Below are 23,905 nucleotides of genomic sequence, written 5' to 3'. Positions count from 1 at the left end.
GGTGCCCAAGAAAGATGACGCTTTCCACCTCTGTGGTGATTATCGGGCACTTAACACCAGAACAATTCCAGATAATTATCCCATCCCAAATATTCAAGACTTTGCTTCCCAACTGCACGGGGCATGAATTTTCAGTATAATCGACTGTCACAAGTGATATCACCAGCTCCCAATGGCACCAGAAGACGCTGAAAAACCTGTCACCACCCCGTTTGGGTTGTTCGAGTATTTGTTTATGCCGTTCATCCTTAAAAATGCTGCACAAATGTGGCAACGGTTCACTGACTTGTTGGTCGGAAAACTGGATTTGCATATGCCTACCTGGACGACTTGTTAATTTTTCTTCCTCCCTCGAGGAACATGAACTCCATTTAAATACAGTGTTCCAATTATTAAAAGCAAATGGTGTTGCAGTGAATGATGCTAAGTCACAACTCCACCGCACTAGTGTCACTTTTCTGGTCCACGGGTTTTCTGCCAATGGCATCTGCCCCTACCCGAACGGGTTGAGGCCATTGGTACGGTGCCTTTGCTAAAGATTTTCAGGGCCTCCGCCGCTTCCTTGGAATAGTAAATTACTACTGCAAACACATCCCACATGCCGCTGAAATACAAGCCCCACTGACGGATGCTCTTGCAGGAAAAAACACTTCAGGGTCTCGGGCAGTGACGTGGACTCCTGATATGCGGTGCGCATTCGATAACCTAAAGTCAGCCTTACAGACAGCCGTTACGCTCGCTCACCCCATTCCTGATGCTCCCATCTCGCTTTCGTGGTATTTACCGACCAAGAGCCTTCCGTAACCCAAGCAAGGACTCGTCCCCGAGATGTTTTCATCATATGGACCTCATATGCCAGTTTATGAACGACATACTTTACGTCAGAGGGGCAGACAATGTTGTTGCCGATTTTATATCTTGTGTGTCGGTTTTATCTTCACAACTGGACCTCAGTGAACTCCCTAAATTGCAGGCAGAGGATACTGAATCACCGCATTGCGCTCCGATGTTAAAGCAGGACTCAAACTAGAGTTAAGGACACTTCCTGGGTTTTCATCACCCATCTGGTGATTCCGGCACCTCTCTGCTGGGACATTTTTAATAGTACCCACGACTTGGCACACCCTGGCATTCGTGCCATCACACGTCTGGGATGTGAGCCTTTCGTTTGGCCCTGGGTGATAAAAACAATGTCGCAGTTGGGTGCAAGCGTGCATGGCTTGTCAGCGCACAAAAGTAGGATGCCTTGCACAGCCCCCCATGGGTACGTTCGATGTGGCAAAAAGAAGATTCCAGCACATACACATCGATATTGTCAGGCCCTCAACCCCCTCGGGCCCTTCCGTTATATACTGTCTGCCATTGACAGGTTTACCCGCTGGGTAGAGGTAATTCCTCTCACAACTATCACAGCCGACGCAGTAGCCCAAGCCCTTTTATTAATGTGGATCTCGCGCTTTGGCTGCCTGGTTTCTATCACCACTGACCAGGGCCGCCAATTCGAGTCCATCCTCTTCCAACAGCTTTGTGAACTGCGTGGAGTGAAATGATTTCGGACTACAGCATACCACCCCCAGAGCAATGGGCTTGACGAACGCTGGCACCGAACACTTAAAGCTTCCCTGATGTGCCACGGAGGGGAGTGGGCCGACGCCTTACCATGGATAATGTTAGGTGTTCGGGCCGCATACAAAGAGGACCTTGGCACCTCCCTGGCAGAAAAACTGTACAGAGAACCCCTCACACTTCCACCAGAGCTAGTTGAGCCTTCACTCCCTCCAGATCAAAGCTGCACTCGACATTCGTTGGGCATGTTAAGGAGTTAATTGCTAACATTTGCGTGCCTCCATCTCGACCGCATTCGCCTCCTCCCGTATTTCTGCATAAGGACTTGGCGTTGTGCACTCACGTCATGGTGCACGATGACACTGATCGACCGGCACTCAGACTCGGGCCTGTACAGAGTCGTATCACGGCATACCAAAATGTTTGAGTTGCTCATTAATGGCACACCTCAAACGGTATCTGTCTGCTGCCTCAAACCGGTATGGTCACTGGGAGAACTGCCCGATACCCCACACAGTCAGCCCCGACCCCCTGCTAAACCCACCTCACACGAGGCATCCACCGACAGTCCGTGGATGAGTGACGCCCATTCCCGCACGTGTGATGTTACCCACACCTAGTTGTTTGACAGTGCTACAGGTATGTGTGACATTCCCACACAGAGTGATGCATGTGATGATTCCCCCTCCTATGGGCAGCCCCCCACCTTTCCCCTGTTAGGATTCAATGACGTATCAGGGACCAGCCTCGGGATAGGTGATGTTACTGCTGATGACTCATGTGGAGATCCTGTCAACCCGTATACGGGAGTGGTAGCGAATGTCAACACAGGTCTTATTTGCGGCTCTAAAGTGTTTTTTGTTATACAGCCAGATAATGTGTGTATCTTCTACGAACGAGCCAGCTCCCCCAATGACAACTTAACCCACATTCACCTTCTCCAGTCTGTCCCCTTGCCTATTGGTACTGACCCATCCATGGTAAAAGTACTACATACTGCAACAGGCATTCAGGTCCGCTACCCCAGTTCCTCACAATCCACAGTCCCCTCTCCAAATCGCTCGACTGCTGTACGAGGATTCACCCGCTCCGGCAGGACCATCCGCCCCCCTCGCTGGCTCGAAGACTTCAATTACTAATGTAATGTAAGGTATGGTTTCGGTTAAACACCCTCTACCTCCCCCTTGGGTGTTTCCTTTACATGTATGCCCCAATATTTATGTTTTGTGCTCCACACTCTGGGGGGGGGCTAATGTGGTGACTATCGACCAAGTCGCATGTAATATCTTTGTTTTGCGAAGCTCTTTGCGGCTGTCTGTGGCTGCTCGCGAAAGTTTACACACGTGGTGAGTGACCAAGAATGTATTTAACTGCTTCCGAGTAATAAAATACTGTTTATTACATGTGGTATAGTGTGCATCATTGGATCCTGCAGTCCTACAACACTAAAACCCATATATTTTTAAGTGTTTGATTTTTTTCTTTTTCACTGTTAGTTATAATTCAAATTAAGACACATTATGGACCTACACACAAATTTTTATCTATTGAATGCGATCAGTCAGATTGTTTCAATAGTGTCTAGCTTCACTGACCTCCTCCTGTCACTTACAACTACACTGTATGTTGAGAAGTACCTCTCAGCATCCACGATATTGACAGGTACCGGAATTGCAGGTAAAGTAGCTCTTTCAAATTCATCATATTTAAGCTTTTCGCAGAGTACAAGTTTCACTATATCAGGCTTCTCATCACATCTGAAACAGTTTGCAAGATGTCAATGGAATTTTTAAAAAAACAGTCAGGTGGCTTGCCAATGTTTTTGTAAAAAAATATTAGCTGGGCATTGTGATGTGTGTTTACGTAGTTACTGTAAACCTTACATAGCAGCAGATTTGAGACAAAATTTTGCAAATGCTGCCCATGCCTAGTTTTGGAATGTGTCGGAACAATTAATAGCAACTGTTGAAAAACAATCTTCAGAATTTTTCAATAGTGATTCTACACTCTCAAATGCCTCCCTTAACAAACATGCGAATGGGTAAGTCGTGTCTTCTAGTGTTGTAATTGAACTGCCAATGTTAATACATATACAACTTACAAATGTGCACTCTAAGAAGACTAAATCTGACGCAGCTTCACGTCTTAAATGATGATCAAGAGTGAGCTTTTTTGTTTTTGAATGATTGAAAAATTCCATGATTGCTGGCAAGTATGTATACAAGTACTGCACTGCATAGAACCAAGAACACCCTCTCACGATTATTGGATTGGTGAAGATTTTTTTCAGGTGAGGAAATTTCTCTTGAAGGAACTGAAGGTATGCTTTTTTCATTTTGCAAGAGTGCAGACAACTTGACAATAAAGTTTAGCTCCTTTGGTACTTTCATGAAGATATCATCTACTAAGTTTATTTTCATGTTTAATGCTATAGTCTTTTAGGGTCCCTACTGTGGCCTAGGCACAAGAACTTCTGATAGCAGAACTTGTTAGCAACATCTAAAAAGTTACAATACAGTTTATGTTCTGATGCTGCAGTCGTCCAAAATAAAACTGCAAATATGCACCTGCCATTTTTGTCAAAAGCATCTTTGATTTCTTCTTTCATTTCGTCACTGCACTACCTGACACATTCTTGGGGAAGTCTGTCTGAAATGGGTATACAGTCAGCACCGGGTACATATTTATTCACAAATGACCAAACTTCAACACCAATTTTCATTTTTTTGACATTTTATAGCATCTCACCAGTAGCAGCCAGTATTTTAGATGAAGTTCCTACAGCCACTGCAGATGTTTTTTTGTCTTTTGACTAGCACTGTTAACGTGTTTTTCCCCCAAATTGTCCTTCTACTTGAGTTTCACGTTATAAAAGTGACACACAAAAGAATTTTTGTCATGAACATAGAAACCTTAGTCTTTTGTGCCTACCTATTTTTAACACACTACAATCACATTCATTCACGAATTAACAAGACATTACAGTGTAACGGTTAATTAACAGCAGCTAATCCCAGTGATACCATATCTATACGACAGAAAAAAGTAGTTTTACTCATCTTTTAGAAAATCTTGTTCTGTAATTATGAGAACTAAAGAGTAAAAATACAGCCGAAGCCAGAAATAAACACCCATTCCAAAATTCAAGCAAGCGATGTATGTTTGCCACTTTCCTAACAAACATTCCTGTGTTTAGTGCAATAATGCTGTATTTATATCTAGTTATGGATTGCAGCGAATTAAAGAGAAGCAAAGAGAAAAGATAAGCAAAAAAATTCAAAAATTCTACACTACTATCCTTTCACATGCAATAAAGCAAGAAAAAGTACTGTCGGAAGTCATCTAGTAAAGCTTTGTAAGTTGCAGGTGGTGATTTTTGACTATGTATCTCAACTTTGATGCTTGTTTCTTGCCTCACTTTTATTTGTTAAGTACTCTATCCAGGTATAAATAAAACATCCTTGGTTTAGCGTTAGCAGAACATCATATCTAGCACATACATATTTACGCAACAACTATTTATTTATAATTGTAATTTTCACTCTTTTGTCATCTTTGTGGTGATTTCACATATAATATGGATATATTAAAGACAGTACAAGTTGCACACTTGTATATTCAGATGTTTTGCGGTTAAGTAATAAATTTCACTGAAATATGCAAAGTTTAATAAACTTTGCTGCAATATACCGATTTCACATTTTATCGCACTTTTAAATTGACTGAAAATGTAACGCTCGGGGTAGCATTAGAGTAACCATTTTTTACACATTTACAGCACATGCAACCTTACAGTGTATGACAGAGAGTACTTCATTTACCAGTGTGACTTCCCCCTTTCCTGTTCCAGTCTCGTATGGTTCACAGGAAGAAAGATTACTGATAAGCCTTCTTGTGGTTTCGAATCTTTCAAATTTTGTCTGCGTAGTTTTTTCGCAAAACATACATGGCAGGAAGCAACATACTGGTTGACTCTTCTAGACACACAAACTCTTGGAACTTTAACAGTACACCAAACTGATGCAGAACCCCTCTGTTGCAGCATCTGTCACTGGAGATGACTGGGCACCTCTGTGACACTTTCGCACTTACTAAATTAACCTGTAGCAAAACATACTGCCCTTTGCTCGATCTTTGGGTTTCCCTCTATCAATCCTACCTGGTGTGGATCCCAGGCTGACAAGCTATATTCACATATTGGTCAAACAAGTGTTTTGCAAGCTACTTCCTTTTTTAATGGGCTAAATTTCCTGACGATTCTCCTGATGGATCTCAGTCTGATATCTGTCTTACCTTTGAATAATTTTTCTGGTTGCTCCACTTCAAACTGCTCTGTATGCATAATCCTAGGTATTTTATGGAAGTAACTGCTTCCAGTGATTGTTACATTTGTTTATGCTGAGTGTCAATTGCCATTCCCTGAACGAAGCATCCATCATCTGCAGCTCTTCCACATTTTGCTACAATTTTATAGTATTGTGTCTTCTCTGTATACAACAACATCACCCACAAAAAGCCTCGTGGAACTTCTGACATTACCTACAATGTCATTTGTCTACATTGTGAAAAATAATGGTCATATAACACTCACTTGGAACACACCCAAAGTTACTTTTATTCCTAAAGAGTTCTCTCCATTCCGAATGACATGCTGTCTTCTGTTTGCTAGAAACTCTTCAACCCCAACACACAGTTGGTCTGATATTCTGTATGCTCATATTCTGTTAATTCGGCTGAAGTGCTGAACTGTATCAAATGCCTTCTGGAAGTCAAGGAATACGGCAGCTACCTGGGTGACTGTCTACTACTTTTTGGGTCTTAATGGAAAAAAAGCAAGCTGGGTTTCACACAACGTCTCCAGAAATAACATAATATGCATGCATAAAACTGGTCCCAAAATTCTACATCAGGCCAATGTCAGAGATAAAAGTGTATAGTTTCGCAGGTAAACCTGACAACCCTTCCTAAAAACGGAAATGACCAGTGCTTTTTTGCATATAGTTAACAATGCTTTGCTTCTCAAGAGACCTACTCTGTGTAGAATCAAACTGATAGATTCTTTTCTATCCCTTGATCGCTTAATTCAATATCTTTCACTCTGTTGTTTGTGTGGCTATTTAAAGGAGTGAACAGTTTTAGAAAAATGAGTATTATATTTGGACAGTTCCATCCTCTGTTTTAATGCCATTATGGTCACCGGGCATTTGGATCAATATCTTTAATCTGTTTACTGATTTAACATATGATTGAAACTTCTTTGGATTTTCTGTGAAGTTAGTATGTAGAATTTTACTGCTGAATTCGCTGAACATTTCACGATTAAATCTCCTTATGTCAATTTTGGCTTTGTTTAATTTTCATTTGTTTGTGATTCTTTGGCAACATTTAAATTTGCAGTGAAGCTCTCTTTGCTTTCATAGCAGCTTTATAATGTGGTTGTGGAATCGGGGTGTGTCTTTTCTGTCCCCCACAATTTTGCTCAGCATGTAACTGTCTAAGGCATATTGTACAGTGCTCTTGAACTTTGTGCACTGATGCTCAACATCATCCATGCTTGAGAGGAAATTTTCATGTAGAGCTATTAGGTAATCTGAAATCTGTCTCTTGTCGTTCTTGCTAAACAGAAAAATCTTTCTACCTTTCTTTGTATTCCTATTTACAGCGGTATTCAGTGATGTCATAATGACCTCATGATTATCAGTTCCCTGTCCTATGCTAACAAAGCGAAAAAGTTTGGTTCTGTTTGTTCCAGCAGGACTCTGATTTGATCTTCATGAGTCAGTTCTCTGATGAACTGCTCAAGGTAATTTTTTGGATAAAGCACTTACAATGATTTTACCCAATTCTCTGCCCCTACTACCCATCCTAATCACTTGAATCACCTACGCTGTAGCTGATAACTGACAATCTCCAGCTGAATTGTAACACAACCAGGAAATTTAGATGAATAATCTCCAAGTTTCCTCTCAGATGTTCTGTTATTACTGGTGCTGAGGCAGGGGATCTATTAAAGCATCTGATAACCATGTTTGAGCCACCTTTGACACTTATCTTCATCCAAATTACTTCACATTCTAACTCTTTAATAATTTCACTAGATATTATTGCTTATAAACTCACCTATCTTTGTGACATACATTCCAGTCTGAGTTTAGAATTTCATGGCTACTGACATTTGGTTTCAGCTAGCTTTCTGTCCCAAGTAGTATGTGAACACTGTAACCATTTATAAGTGAAACCAGTTCTGGGACTTTCCCATAGACGCTCCTGTCACTAACTGATACTATAGTAACATTTCCTATCACCAATCTGCTATGAAGAATGCTACCCTATATGGACTCAGAACATGTCTTTTTGGGCCTGCGAGGGGATTTCTGTGCTAAAATCCCATATGTGGATGCTGCAAGTCTTCCACTACCTTGGTAACCTCTCACTGGATGTAGTGCACACTTGATCCATTAAGGGAGAGGGGTCCAATGTTTCTCCATTGGATAGCACAAGTTGAGAAATCCGCCTTCAAGATCAGCACAGAATAGTCTGAGCCTTTCACTTGGTTCCAAATCAGAGGACAGTAATTAGTTCTGGGAACTAGGGTACCAAATGATATCTCTGCTTCCACCTCATGGATGAGGCTAGCTGTCTTCAACAAATCAGCCAGCCACCTCGAGGAACCAAGGATGTCCTACGAACCCACGTGACAGACACCATTTGCGCTGACATGAGCCTGGTTTGCAACCAGGTGCAGTCACTACACACAAACAGTGCCAGCATAGCCTCCTCCACATCTTGGATGACACCCCCTGGCAAGCAAACAGAGTGGATACTGATCTTCTTTTCCAACCTGCCCAATATTTCAATGAGCTGCTCAAACACCGGCCTAACATTGGAGCTCCCACCAACACACAATCCCAGCCTCTGTGCTTCTTTGCACCTCTCAAGAGCATAAGCCATGCTCCCAACACGTAAGACATACCATGCCAGCTCAGAAGTACTTTCAGCAGTGGGCAATACCTAAAAACTGTTCTTGAGGCATAAAGGAGCAGCCATACAGTCCGTATTAAGTTTGCCTTACACCCAGTCATTCATGACCCCAAGACTGTTCACCAATCACCATCAGGCAAATTTGGGCCAGCAGAGACGTGTGGATCTGAAGGTGCAGTGGCAACAGAGTGGCACAATAGGCTCCAGCAATGCCAAAGCAACTGTCTCCGATGCTCCAATGCTACTGCAGCTGAGGGCAGCAACCTGAAGCTTGTCAACCAGGGCCAACATAGCTTCCAGTTGTTTACATGCAGTGGGCAATTCCTAGCATGAGTAATGTAACACTAACCCAAGAAGTCCCTGGGTGCAATCTAAGTTCTGCTGCCATGCTACCTCTAACCTATAATACCAACGAAAGGCACTTCACACAAAGATAATGCACTAAAATTTACACCAAAAAACTTAATTAAGAGTAAGGTAGTAAACACTAGTCTACATGGTAAAATAAACAGGAACAGTTCACTTCTTCATAGAAGTACATGAAAAACACAGACTAAAATTAATTAATGTGTATTAGATAAACTGCTACAGCTCCAGGAGCGTCCTCTTGTCTCTGGAACTGCCACTACACTAGTCACATCCCACATTATGTATAATTAGTCTTTGTTTATCTAACAAATTAGTGTGTGTATGACAGAAAGGAACTCAGAAATAAAACTACACTCACATGAAGATCGAAATTCTCCTACAACAGATGAGATATGAAAACCTAATAAGTTACAAGTGGCAGAGAAGGTATCTGCCAAATAAGAGAGGAAGGGAAGTTATCTTCATACTTCAGTACACATTAAATATATTTTCCACACAATATTTCACCTCTTATAAGTTTTGTCATCTGCAGTGAATGTACAGGGTGACACATGGGAGACGGATGGTTTTGAACTGCGTAGTACTGAGGGCATGGTGGTGGGAGGTGATTGTGGTGGGGATAGCTCTGATCCACACAAGATGCCATTTCATTTACTCAGTCACTATGGAGGAGTGGGACTTGCAACGTCAAGTGTGTCTATGACAGTTTCATGAAAAGTGGTGAGTCTGTGATTGCTATGCAGCGACTGCATAGTACTGAGGGCATGGTGGTGGGAGGTGGTTGTGGTGGGGATAGCTCTGATCCACACAAGATGCCATTTCATTTACTCAGTCACTGTGGAGGAGTGGGACTTGCAATGTCAAGTGTGTCTATGACAATTTCGTGAAAAGTGGCGAGTCTATGATTGCTATGCAGCGACTGTTTCGTGCGCGGTTTAATGTCAGTCACATGGAGCTGTTCCGAGCCGTAACATAACCCTCAGATGGGTGGAAAACTTCGGATCAACTGGAAACATACTGGATAAGAAGCATCCTGGCCCTGTGAGGCAGAGTAACACCACCAGAAAGTGTATAAAGCGTAAGGCAAGCAGCAGTCAGAAGCCTAGGACGGTCAGCTAGATGTCATGCTAGTGAGTTACAAATCAATCGTGAATCGGTTAGATGAATTTTGCATTAAGAACTAAAATTCCATCCCTACAAAAAGCTCATTGCCCAACAACTAAAGGAAACTGATTTTGCTGTACAAGAAGACTTCGCTTACAGAATGCAAGTGATTTTGGGATCGAATGAAAATGAAATTTTATTGATGAGTAGTGAAGCTCATTTTCATTTAAACAGGACCATGAATAAGCAAAACCTACGTTACTGGGCTCCAGAGCATCCACATCTTATCCACCAGCGTCCTCTCTTTTTTTTTTTTTTTTTTTTTTTTTTTTTAGAACAGGGCCACAGTTACTGTTAATTCGGTTTGTTACGTTCATTTTCTTGAAACATTCTTGAAACCAGAACAAAGAAGACAAAGAATCCCTTTAAAACGCGTTTGGTTCGAGCAGGATGGGGCAACATTGCACACCGCAAACACTTCAATGACAGTTCTTAGACGCATGTTTCCTGGCCGGATTATCTCACGTTTTGGCAATGTTCCTTGGCCTCCCAGGTCTCTTGACTTGTCAGTGTGTGACTTTTTTCTGTGGGGGTACCTTAAGAACTATGTCTATAACCACAAATCACGAAATTTGGACGAGTTGAAGAATGCAATCATTCAAGAAATTGCTGCCATCCCTGCAGTGGTTTTAGTCTGTGTGATGGAGGATTTTGAGAAGAGACTTGAGTCCTGCATTTGAAATGATGGACATCGCCTTGACAACATTATTTTTCACGAATAACTTTGTTAACTAAAATGGCAAATAATGAGTTTTGATTTTGTGTAGATAAACATGCATTAATTTTAAAGTTGGCTGAGTATTATTTCATTAAAAACCGTCCATCTCCCATGTGTCACCCTGTATATGCCCAGATGCTGCCAAGTTAAGCAGATAGTTTTTTGGATATGTCCTCCACAATGGCCTCATGGGCTGTTGTTCCTCTCAACCCAGTTCTTCGTCATAATGTTTGTATCACAGTGACAGTGCCTTTTGCAATATTTGTCCTGTGCACTTTACTGTCACTACCTACACCTGCTGCATCACCAAATTGATTTCTCTCACCAGTGGGAGATGGCTTATCAGTTTATGCACAGCCAAACAAAGGCACACAATCGATGCCAGTAGCACAGTGTCCTCTAAATTACAAGGAAACAGAATGGCTTGCCAGTACTTACCATCAGAAGGCAATTTCTAAGTAGAAACCACTCTTCTAGCTTTCGACTGTTAGTTCCTTCCTGCAGGGGAAAAGAGAGAGAGATTGGGAAAAATCAGAAAGCATGGCAATGTCACTCACACAAACATATCGTCACATTTTGCCACCTTCCTTAAGTTTACATCTGCTGACATATCCTCCCTTTTCCTTTTTACCCTATCCCTCTTGCCAGTCTTGGTAGCATTTCTTGTTTATTTACTCAATAACTTATTCTGTCACTTTTTTATCTTCATGTGTTTTGCTCTCTCGCTGGTATTCCCCAGCCCCTTCTCTTCCACTTATTCCAAAATACATCTCATCTCTGGTTTGAAGATGGCACAGCATTTCTCTCTCCCCCCGACCCCCTCATCATACTAAAAATGGGTGGAACCCCCTCTGACCTTCCCCAACACATTCCTCTATCCTCCTTAAGTAAGCAACTAACAGTCTTGAAGGCTAGGCTAGTTTATTTATTTTTACACGTTTCCACTGACAACACTTAAAAATTTCATCTTTAGTGTTTGTGTTCTCTCTGTACTTTTACAGTTTTCTCAAACTATTTTTCCTTTTGATAAACAGTATCTTGTTGCAGACAATGCTCTGTAAAACAAATGCCGTGGCTATAGTGCATTCTCGACCAACTGTGGAACTTGCGATTCTGTTGAGCACTGCGTGTAACGCAGTGGTGGGAATTTGTTCTACAACACACTCAATTCCAACAACCAACCTGGTTTGAACTTACATTTATTATTACTATTATTGCCTACATCCTTTGCATGGTGATTATGTTTAATTTAATGCTTATGAGCTTGTACAGGGTGGTCAGAAACAGTCTGAAAAGATTTCAAGGCTGTTCCTGGGGAGGTTGTGCTGAGAAATAATTCTTAAGAAAAAAATTTGGTATGTTGCGCCTTTCCCAAATTATTTAGTAGGGAAGATAGCCAATTAGGTAGTCATGAGCGCAAACTCCAGCAGCTAACCAGAGGTGGTGTTGCCAAACGTGCTTTCATTTGGTTTCTTAAAACTGAACAAGAGAGTAATACAAAAATTGCACATGGGACGGTAGTAAGGATTGAAACTGAACCAATGCTGACAGTTTGGTGCACTATCACCTATGCTATGAGAACAACTGACATTAATTGTATTGGCAGGCTGCTTGCATTTACAGGCATGATGACCAAATTGACTGGCTTCAGTGCTAAATAACTTGGAAACTGTGCAATGGATCGAATGTTTTTCTCAACAATTACTTCTCAGCCCAACATCCACTGCAATACCTTACAATATTTTCAGACTGTTTTTGGCCACAAACTATAATGACTATTCAATGCAGAAAACACATAAAAGGAATAACAGAGGGTATAGTGATAAAGGCATTTACACTATATTGACAATGAAGTTACTGGGCATACAGCTAGTGTTCTAAAAGATGGGAGGAAGAAATTAGATGCAGCAACCAACAGAAGTAATTTAGGGAAAGCAGACTAAACATAAAACAGGTTGACCTGATTTAGAGTAAAGAAATAATCCTCCCAAACGAGGAACCACTGTTCACATTGTGTTGTCTTATTCTGAAGCAGAAAAGTGTTTATTTTGAAAATATTTGATAAAAAAAGCTCTAACACAACTTTTGTTACTAAATACATGTATCTCAACTGTAACATAATGAAAGCCAGTATCCAGCGGGAGAGAAACAAGTCTGTAGGTATTTTTTGAAACTTAGGAAAACCTGTATTAGAATGACACGGATGTGCTTCCGGAAGCCATGACGAGTATAGGATGCTGGTTTTGGCTGGTTATCTGATCTAGTAAGGACTGACAGTCTTGCCTGTGAAATGTAGGCAGAGCTCATCATCTGTAGCATCATCAACAGGACCGATGGCAGATGATTGGTACAGAGCCCAGTGAAGCATCTGAATCAGAGGCTCAGGCAGTTCTGTGACTGTGCAGGCTGTAGATTCCTTGACATGTGCTATAGTGCAGTGGGGTTCCAGGTTCTGCTTCATATGTCAAAGGTCCACTACACTCAGGTAACAACTACGAAAGTAGCAGAGGCTGTGAAGAATGAACTGGGCAGTTTGTTAAGTTAGGGGGTCTTGGGAAAATACAGAAAGGGCTTCAGTCTCAAAGGATGCAGGACAAACACAGGATGAGGGTGGACACAGCAACACTCAGTACTGTAGTTGTAAATCATCGTAGCTGTGTTGGATAAGAATCAAAGTTCTAAGTGCTAATAGAAAGCACTGAAGCTGACTAAAGCTGGGGACAAACTCAGCTGAAATTCTTACAAAAGGACCTAATTGTGTTCAGAATGGATAAGCTAAATACCACTGGTGGTGGACTGCTTGTTGCTATTAAGAGTTAGTTTATATGAAATTGCGGTAGATAGTTCCTGTGAGTTAGTATGGGTAGGATTCATACTTGAGAACCAGAATAAATTAGCATTTGGTTTCTTTTACCAATACTCTAACTCAGATAATACAGATTTTGAATAGTTAAAAAAAAGCTTGAGTCTCATTTCAAATAGGTACTCCACTCATACAATTATAGTTGGTGGTGACTTCAACCTATCCAGAACACATTGGTGAAAATACATGGTTAAAATTGGCAGTAGGTATAAATAATCATCCGAAATCCTACTGAATGCATTCTCAAAAAATTATTTTGAACAATTAGCTCAGGAGCTCACCCTAAGTGTAAATGGTTGCAAAAATATACCTGACTTCTTAGCAACAAATAACCCTGAGCAAATAGGAAGCACCAAGATGGATACAGGGGTTACTGACCACAAGGTTGTTGTAGCGAGGATGAATACCACAAAAAATAAATAGAAAATACATCTATTTTAAAAAGTATATAAAAATTTGCTTGACACCTTCCCAAGGGACAGTCTCCATTCCTTCCAAACTAACTATGTAAGTGTTGGCCAGATGTCGCTTAAATACAAAGAAATAGTATTGGCAGCAACTAAGAGATTTATATTGAATAAGTTAATAAAAGATGGCACTGATCCCCCATGGTACACAAAACAGGTCAGAACACTGTCAAAGAAGCAATGAAAAAAGAATGCCAAACTTAAAAGAATGTAAAATCTCAAAAGATTGGTGATGTTTTACTGACACTCAAAACTTAGTGTGGATTTCAATGTGGGATGTTTTTAATAGCTTTTACAACAAAACTCTGTCTCGAAATTTTACAGAAAATCTGAAGACCTTCTGGTCTTATGCAAAGTATACTACATGATACCGATGTTAACATTACCGACAACAGTGCCAATAAAGTGGAGTTACAAAACAAAGTTTTATAAAACCCCTTTGCCAAAGAAGATGGTGTAAATATTCGAGAATCTGAATCAGGAACAGCTATCAACATGAGTAACTTAGAAGTAGATATCCTTGGCATAGTGAAGCAGCTTAAACTGCTTAATAAAGGCATCTTATGGTATAGATTATGTACCAATTAAGTTCCTTTCAGAGTATACTGATACAATAGTTCCATGCTTGTAAACATATACAGCTGCTCGCTAGACGAAAGATCCGTACCTAAATACCACAAAATTGCACAAGACAAACCAATCCTCAAGAAAGGAATTAAGAATAATCCGATGAATTACAGACCCTTATTGCTGATGTTTATTTGCAGCAGAACTGTGGAACATACACTGTGTTCAAATGTTGTGAGTTACCTCAAAGAAAACTGCCTACTGCCACATAGTCCGCAAGGATTAAAAAAATATCATTCTTGTGAAACACAACTATATATACATACAAAGTGGTTAGTGCTACTGGCTGGGATCTCAAACTGATTTCATATTTCTAGATTTCCAGAGGGCTTTTGATTCTGTTCCTTAAAAGCGACTTCTAATCAAATTGTGAGCCTATGAGGAGGGGGGGGGGAGGGGACTGTCTCATTTGTGCAAAAGGATTTGTGATTCACTGTCATCAGAAAGGTCACAGTTTGTAGTAATCGAAGTGTTATAGGTCCTCTGTTTTTCTAATCTCTATAAACGATTTAGGAGATAATCTCAGCAGTCCTCGCAGACTGTTTCCAGACAATGCTGTCATTTACCTTTGAGAAAAGTCTTCAGCAAATTAAAACCAATGGCAAAATGACCCGAGGCACAGTATCTGCATGGTGTGAAAAGTGACAATTGTCTCTAAATAAGGAGAAGTGTGAGGTCATCCACATGAATGCTAAAAGAAATCAGTTAAATTTCAGTTTCATTATAAATTACACAAGTCTAAAGGCTGTCAGTTCCACTATATACCTAGTAATTAGAATTACAAACAACTTAAAAGATAATGGTGTGGGGAAGCCATACCAAGACTGTGTTTTATCAGCAGAACATGTAAAAGATGCAACATGTCAACTAAAGATACTGCCTACACTACACTTGTCCATCCTCTGGTAGAGTACAGCTGTGAAGTATGAGGTCCTTACCCGACAGGATTGACGGAGGAGATCAAAAAAGTCCAAAGAAGAGCAGATGATTTTGTACTACTGTGAAACTTGGGACAGTGTCTCTTGGACATGATAACCGAGGTGGGTGGCAATCACTGAAGCTGTTTGATAGTGGAACAGTAGAGAAATAGTCAGTAGGTGATTTAATAAACCTTCTGCCAAGTACTTACGTGCCGTGATCAGTCATGTTGATGTACATGAAAGGAGATGAAACAATATTTGATATGTGATAGGCTAGTAGACTGTCATGAAATATCTTACAGTTACCAAGTTTATCCAATAACCTTATGTTACAACACTTATACTCTTGTTTTATTTGATAACAACGCATTTTGTGCTAAAAAACTGGCATAACATGAAAAATTAACTTTGAAAGCAGGCAATGTACCGTATTTACCTGAAAATAAGACGACCCTCAATTTTAAAGAGGATGCTTCAGAAAAAATTATTTTTTTAACATACTCTGACTAATCAAAATTAAAAACTTTTACTGCTGAAAGGGTTTTACCTAGAAAGTTTATAAAGTGTCTATTTAAACTTATGTCATTTATTCACTGTCTACATTATACAAAGAGTGATAAAATAAACAAAAGAAAATGATTTACATTAATTTTTAACTTTACTGTCTTTTTTGTTCCTGTCATCTGTGGTATCACTATTTTTAATCATCATCATCATCATCATTCTAGCAGGACAGCTGTGAAACTTATATCTTCATTGTCAGAAATACTTGGCCATTTCTGAGATTGTGGTTACAGTAGGATCTGAGAACATGACTTTTTTTCCTGAACATGCAGCAGATTTCACTTCAATATTAATGTGAGAAATTTGCATCATCTCTGGCTTCCAAACATATCGTCTGTCTGCCACTCTCTCATTGGCTGTGTTAGACCCTATCATTCCTGTTATACCTCACGATGAGCGTCGACAACATTGCCGCACAAAATACATAAGTAGGCCACTGGCCATAACCTAGACTTTTAGTATCTGTTGCAGAAATCTATGCTACTGTTGAGTATTTGTCCAACTTTGAAGTCAATTCGATTCTGAGTACAAATGGATTCAGGCAAACTGCAGTTTAAACACGGTAGCTATTCCTAAAAAAGGTACAGTACATTCCTGTGGTTGGCAGCATGATAAAATTTGCTACCAAGTTACCACTCCCTTCCCTGCATTCATTGTAGTTCTCAACTAAGCTGCCAAATGTCACACGATTGTGTGACCGAGGTGAATACTGCACTGAACGAATCGGCTATTCAGGAAATGTTGAGCCTATTTGAACAAAAGCATTGTTTGCTAAGCCCTGCCCTTTGGAATTCTTCAAAATAAAGTTGTACAAAACCTCAAAAGTCAAAGCTTTACCTGTAAGTGCAGGATGACCTCTATATTAATCTCTTAAACGATGTAAAATCATTGACCCCAGCAGTTATAGTTTAGTTTGTGAATATAAGATGACCCATATTTTTCAAAAGATGAATTTGGAAAAAACCTTGTGTTATAATCAGGTAAATATGGTAATAGGCAGTAGAAAATTCCATGCTTGTGTGTACGTACCTGGTCGGAGTTCAACAAGGGAACAGTGCTGCTCAACCCATAATAAGGTGGAGCGGTATAAATCATCAAGGCTTGCAGTGCTCACAGCTGCTGTATATGATGACAAAAGTGGTTCAAATAATATGCTAAACTGAATATGTGTTAAAGTAAAATACTATAATCCCAAACAAATAATCTGAAACATGTTTAATTTTAACAACTGCTAAAGAATGAGTGAGAAACAGTAAGTGAACAATGGGTCAGAATTAGAAAATATACGCTACAGAATATTAAATAAGGAATTGTAATAAAGAATTGTTGGCAAAAGAAAACTTTAGAAAGAAGATCCTATGAGATAAAACCCGACCCATCAGAATTTGCTAAGCAACTGGAAAGGAGAATGTCTGAACTTAAGTCTTACAATAATTACAATATTTATATATATTTTCAAAGGAAGGCTAGAATAGTCTTATATATTTACTACAGCAGATGTTAGTAGGATGAAAAGTATTGAGAAAATGAATTCATTCCTGTAAAGTAAGTAAAAATGGGATTTCCCCTCCATGGCAAAAATATAGTTGGTCAATAGCAACTAGTCATGTCACCCAATATGCAAGGGAGCATTTAAAATCAAAACAAGAAAAAACAAAGGTACACAAAATTTATGAGGAAGAACAATTACTCAGATAGAAGACTGAGGCCACTGCCAGGATATCATTAGAAATTTAAAGGTGGTGCATAAACAAGAAAGAAGGGAACACAAACAAAAATAAGACTGACAACATATGGAGGGGAAAAATGGAAGTGGCAGGAGGAAGTAAAACATAGTACTGATTTTGCAAATTAAATTTTTTGTGCCTGCCAAGGATCAAATACAAAAATAATGGAATCTGCCTTGTTGTCAACTTCTTACCTCTTGAGCCTTTTCAGTTTTGTTGTTTTTTTAAAAACCTCCTTTAGGTGCCTTGCCAGGAGTCAAGATCACACTGAAAACTCTACAGAAGCAGAAGCAGACAATCTGGAGCTGAAGAATAATCATACAATCTTGCAGCAGTCATGTGCAGTGGATCACACTGACTACAACCACCTCCTCCTCATACTACAGGCCTCATGACAAACTCTGAATTCTGAAACAATGACTGTTAAAAAAAGTAAAGCAAAGTCTGTGGTGCTAGCCCATGGTTGGGCTATTGGCCTATCTGTAGGGAGACTGCAGCCTTTCTTTGCTGTGGTACTAGGAGATACAGGGTGGCAGGTAAATTGTCTTGGTTGCCTTTTACACACAAGAAGACACCTAGTACGCATTTAATATCAGGTTGAGCGGATCTGAAGCCATACTGGAGGGACTTGAACAAGAAAAATCCCCACTCCTATCTGGGATTGAACTCAGGAGCTCCAAGGCCAAAGTCTAACACCTTGCGTGCTAAAGACCATGGCCACAAAGTGAATGTTACTGGTGGCAAAAGCTATAACCACTAATTGTAACAAAATTAGTAACCAAGTTTCTGTGAGATATATGAGGTTTGATTTTTAAGTAAGGTCCGAATTGTTGTAGACACTAGTAGATCGCGCGTATACCGCAACGAGCATGTGCGTCGTGTACCAGCATGCCTCGGGAACAACTGTGCTCAGTTTCAGCTCTGTAGCTAACCTGTACAGTTCTGTTCTATGCTTTCAAAATGTTTAAGACTGTCAACTCACCCGCCACGTGTGAGGTTTGTTCAGTGATATGGTTTTTGTCAGCAAGGAACCTGTCTGCTGCAGAAATTCATCAACATATTTGCAAAGTGTACGGTGATACTGATATGAGTGAAAGCAAAGTGCATAAGTGGGTGTGAGAATTCAAAGCTGGCCGCGACAACGTCCATGATGAGGACCGGTCCGGTCGCCCTTCTTTGATTACAGACGATTTGGTGGCTTCAGTTGAAACGAGGGTTCGTGAGAACAGGCGCTTCACAATAATAGGTCTCTCAAACGAATTTCCTGACGTGTCGAGATCAGTGCTTTACAACACTGTTTCTGAACACCTAAAGTTTAGGAAACTGTGCTTCTGTTGGCTCCTGAAACTCCTAACAGAGGACCACAAAAACCAAAGAATTGAGTGTGTGATGAAGTTCTTGACTTGTTATCATGAAGAAGGTGACAGCTTCTTGAGTCAGATCGTAACTGGAGACAAAACAAGGATTTCGCATATTATGCCCAAGTCGAAGCAACAGAGCATGGAATGGAGACACAGAACATGGAATGGACACACACACACACACACACACACACACACACACACACACACACACACACACACACACACACACACTTGCCTGTAAAGGTGAAGGCCAAACAGACTCTGCCCCAGCACAAAATCATGGCGTCGGTGTTTTGGGATAGGCATGGTGTCTTGTTGGTCAACTTCATGCAACAAGGAACCACTATTAATGCAGAAGCTACGCAGAGCGATTCAAAACAAAGATGCGGCATGCTGACAAAGGGAATTGTCTTTCTCCATGACAATGCAAGACCACACACTGCAGGTCAGACCCACAATTTATTGGACAGTTTTGGCTGGAAAGTTTTAGACTACCCACCCTACAGTCTTGATCTTGCACCGAGTGATTACCATCTGTTCCTCCACCTCGAAGAACACCTCACTGGCAACCGTTACAATTACGACGAAATGTGAAAATGGCAGTGAAGTCTTGGTTACTGGAGCAGGCGTCAAGTTTTTATGAAGAGGGTATTTTAAAATTGGTTGAGAGGTATGATAAGTGTTTCAACAAACTTGGCAACTATGTCGAAAAGTAGAGTGAAATATGTACTTTCTGAAAATAAATTTACTTTTATGAAATAACCTTATGTTCAAATGGACCTTACTTAAAAAACACACCTCGTATATGCATTGTTTAAAACATTGAGTATTGCAAGAAGAGGTAGTCTCCATCACTTAAAGCTCTATTTTACAGAAAATCAGCCATAGAAGAGTATGTGTTGGATTTCAAATTATTTCTTTATGCACACGTTATTCTGAACAGAGTTCATGTTGGCGGCACATAAAAATGTATTTAAAAAGTCTTGCTACTAGCTTAGTTTTGTGCACATGTGAGAATAGTTTTTATGTTGACAGAATAGTTATATTCTTGGGATGCTATACAAGTGTTTTGTGCCACACCAAAGAGGAAACCATGATAATGAGCCAAAAATGTTTTCAATCCCCAAAGTCAACGGTCTTCACTGGAAACGGACAGAAACCATTCAACGAGGTAATTTTAAAGTTAGACAAAATTTGAAGGTAAGCTGAGCATTTTGTCATTGTTTCATACTGTCCCAAAATATATGTGTTTCATATTAGGGATCCAAAGGCACTTGCTGGCTGCTGAACCCATCCTCATAATCTTTCTCAGCTCATACTTGTCTGAGGTCTACTGCACAATGTTTTTGAATTTTATCTTTTTTTCATATCCTCAGAATGAATGTACAATGGTACCTAACCAGAAACTGCAGAAAAGAGCATTGCAAGTTCCCTACTTATGTCACACTTGTAGCATGCCCCACTGCATACACTTTGCACCTGTCATGAAACATGGTAATATCGCCTAGACTTGTGATCAGCAACTACAATAAGGAAGCCCAGTTACCATGTTCACTTCACTTTTTTGTTGTTTTCACTGTCTGTCTGTTACATGTTATAAGTTCGTTGCTGACTGTCTACTACTAGTCACAGTTACAATGCAATACAGCTGCCTACCAGGTTCAACAATTATGGGCCACATTCAGATTTACAGTAATGGAACATGAAGTGGCTAATATACAAAACTGTATTTGTCAATTTTTATTTGATTTTTGTAGATCCAAATATGGCACCTAATGGCCCAAGGCAGTAATCAATTCTATTGGCTCAAGTCAGTAATCAATTGTACTGCATCACAACTTGACTGTAATGAGTACTCAATTATAGATTTCCAATGGCTGATTTCCTGTTGATACAAATTGTACCACTGTTGTTATTATGGAAGTTTACATTAATATCTGGGTGTTCCAGAGGTTAGTAATTACTTGATAGTTGAAAACATTAAGCATCACATTTGCACCTGCTTTAGAATTTAGTGGTATCGCATACATTATTCGGCCAAATCTTTTGAATCAATTGTTGGCTATTAATTACCTTACATCATACTACATTTGCTCACATAATAAATGTTTCCTACCTCATAAACAGATATTTTCTCTCACATTCACTGCATTAACTTTCTGGACTGACTCAGAAGGACAGACAAATACAAAAGTAAAAAGATCTACTTACTTCTTGGATCACAGGTATGTAACAGAAACAAGTCCTATGTGTGCTCTAATCGAATTGTTGTCAAAAGACAAACATATTTTTGCTAATATAGTTTCATTATACATTCTTCTTGTGTCATTACATAAAGTAACATGTACCGTCAAACGGGGTTATTTTGGACACCGGGATGAATTCGGACAGTATGGCTTATTTGCTCTTTGCTACTGCATAGAAACAAAGAGTCACTTATTTTAACTTCCATGCGCCAGTTATTTTAAGCGCAAGATTGCATTTATCACTTTCCACAACTTTTATTTTGCGTCAATTGTTTCCCTAGGTGAATAACTGATGAACAGTCTCTGTGTTAAAAATCCATGCATTATCGTAAAGGGGAAACTTTCTATTGTTGTGCCGAGCGGGAAGTTATTGTAACCATAATTGTCAACGCACTCAGCAGCTAACAGCATTGAGACAATTTCTGTACAAGTCTGTTGAGTTTCTCATGCAAGGTTATAAAATAACAACGGTTTTTGTAAAACTGTGTACTGTGTGGGGTGATTTCGGACAATGCAAAGAATTTGTAAGAGCAGGAGAGGTGCTACAGTACGGTGTAATTATGACCCAGAACTTTTAGATAAAGCTGTTCGTGATATTCATAGTGGTAAATTATCGTACAGAAAAGCATGTGATTTGTATGGTATACCTAAATCAACCCTACAAAATAAAGTGCAGGAAGCACATCCGAAAAAATTGGGAGGACAGCCAGTGCCAAATAAAGAAGAAATGGTGAAGCAAGGTATTTTGAGGGCTGCACATTGGGGATTTCCTTTCACTATATTGGATATTAGATATTTAGTTAAAGGCTAACTTGATAAATCTAGCAAAAAAGAGAAGAAATTTCGTAATATCGTGCCAGGAGAAGAATGAGTGCATTTATTCCTCAAACGACAGTCAGAATATTAAATGAGCTTGAGCAGAAGTGAACAAAGAGACTGTTTGTTTAAATTATTGCAAAGTAAAAACTTATCTGTAATATATAAAATCCATTATATCATTCCATATCACTTATTCATAACAAAGGGCTCCCTTAAAATGTGTACAATGTCACCAAAATCAAATAAAAAGCATGTAGAATTTGAAAAAAATGCAGTAACTGTCTGAAGTCACCCTCTATATACTGTAATTTCAGACAGAGATTTAAAAACACACGTGTCCGAAATCACCCCAATCCATGGTGTGACTTCAGACACTTTATTTAACTGCCTCAGATAAATATACCTACATATATACTTTCTGGTTATGGGATATTTTATTCGTTACACATATACCCTACCACTTCCATAACAATTAATTTAATCTAACAATATATACGAAAGTTACAATCAAAATAATGACAAAATCGTCTGAAATCACCCTGTATGACGGTACTTTGAACAATTTACAAGAACTAATTTGTTCACGAATCTACTTAAGTTTAGGATTAAGAATAATAAACTACTTAATAGACATACAAGAATGTCTGAAAGGATACGATCCAGAACTTCCAGTTCTCTAGTGTCCTGATACGAACATATTCATCAAACATTTCTTTCATTTTACTGGTTCGTTGCCGTGAGACAGGCGCTCCAGTAGCTGGAAGCAGCGCCTGACAATTGCTGTAACAAATAATTTATCCAATGATCCTAAAAAAATGGTTTTATATCCTTGAGATGCTTCCCCTGTGCCAAAAAGCACGTTCGCACCCTCACACACACACACACACACACACACACACACACAGAGAGAGAGAGAGAGAGAGAGAGAGAGAGAGAGAGAGAGCACTGAATGCCCACTTAACCACATAACAAAAATTATTTCAAGGAAGTTATGTTTACTAATTTCTAGAAATAGTTGAAAATAATGAGATAGTAGTAAAATATTAGATCTCCATACATTATAATTTCTAGGACTTTTAGAGGGGAGTGAGTACAAAATATTTTGAATAGGAACCCATGTCCAATGGTTTCAATTCAGATGTGTAACACATCCATGTCTGTCAAGGGAAAGAGAAAAATCTCAAGAGCTTCTTGTCCTAGTATGCCAATAGGGTAGACAGGATGACATGTACTATGTCAGACAGTCACCTGATGTGGGGGCGTATGTAAAGTTTAATTTACAGGACTCCTGTAGAGGCAGAGGAAGATCTGCTGGCACGAATTTTGGCTGCTGCACTTGAAACTGAAGAGGCACCAGGTGGGATGGAGAGTTTGTACCAGAATGTGCTTCCTAGGTAAGATGTCTGCAACAACGCTGGTGTTCGCCACATCGAGATGCTGTTGTAGTGCATCAGTACTGTTCTGTACATACAGTATGCTGGGTCCTTTTTTGTTCCGGAATAATGTACAC

The 23,905-nt window shown here is 39.8% G+C and overlaps 1 protein-coding gene across 2 annotated transcripts in view; it reads right to left on the bottom strand.

Moving 5' to 3' along the window:
- Positions 1-23,905, bottom strand: part of LOC126486030 (MLX-interacting protein) — a 452,104-nt gene that overhangs the window by 73,760 nt on the left and 354,439 nt on the right. For both annotated transcript variants that reach the window (XM_050108920.1, XM_050108919.1), the window contains exons 14-15: positions 23,052-23,175; positions 17,269-17,398 (exon numbers count right to left, since the gene is read on the bottom strand). In XM_050108920.1, the coding sequence (XP_049964877.1) occupies positions 17,269-17,398; positions 23,052-23,175 (254 nt within the window). The remainder of the gene's footprint in view (positions 1-17,268; positions 17,399-23,051; positions 23,176-23,905) is intronic.

This window comes from Schistocerca serialis, chromosome 1 (genome assembly GCF_023864345.2).
Source record: "Schistocerca serialis cubense isolate TAMUIC-IGC-003099 chromosome 1, iqSchSeri2.2, whole genome shotgun sequence".
Classification (NCBI taxonomy): Eukaryota; Metazoa; Arthropoda; class Insecta; order Orthoptera; family Acrididae; genus Schistocerca; species Schistocerca serialis.
Note: the sequence above shows the minus strand (reverse complement) of the source record. Positions and strands in the feature narration are given on the sequence as shown.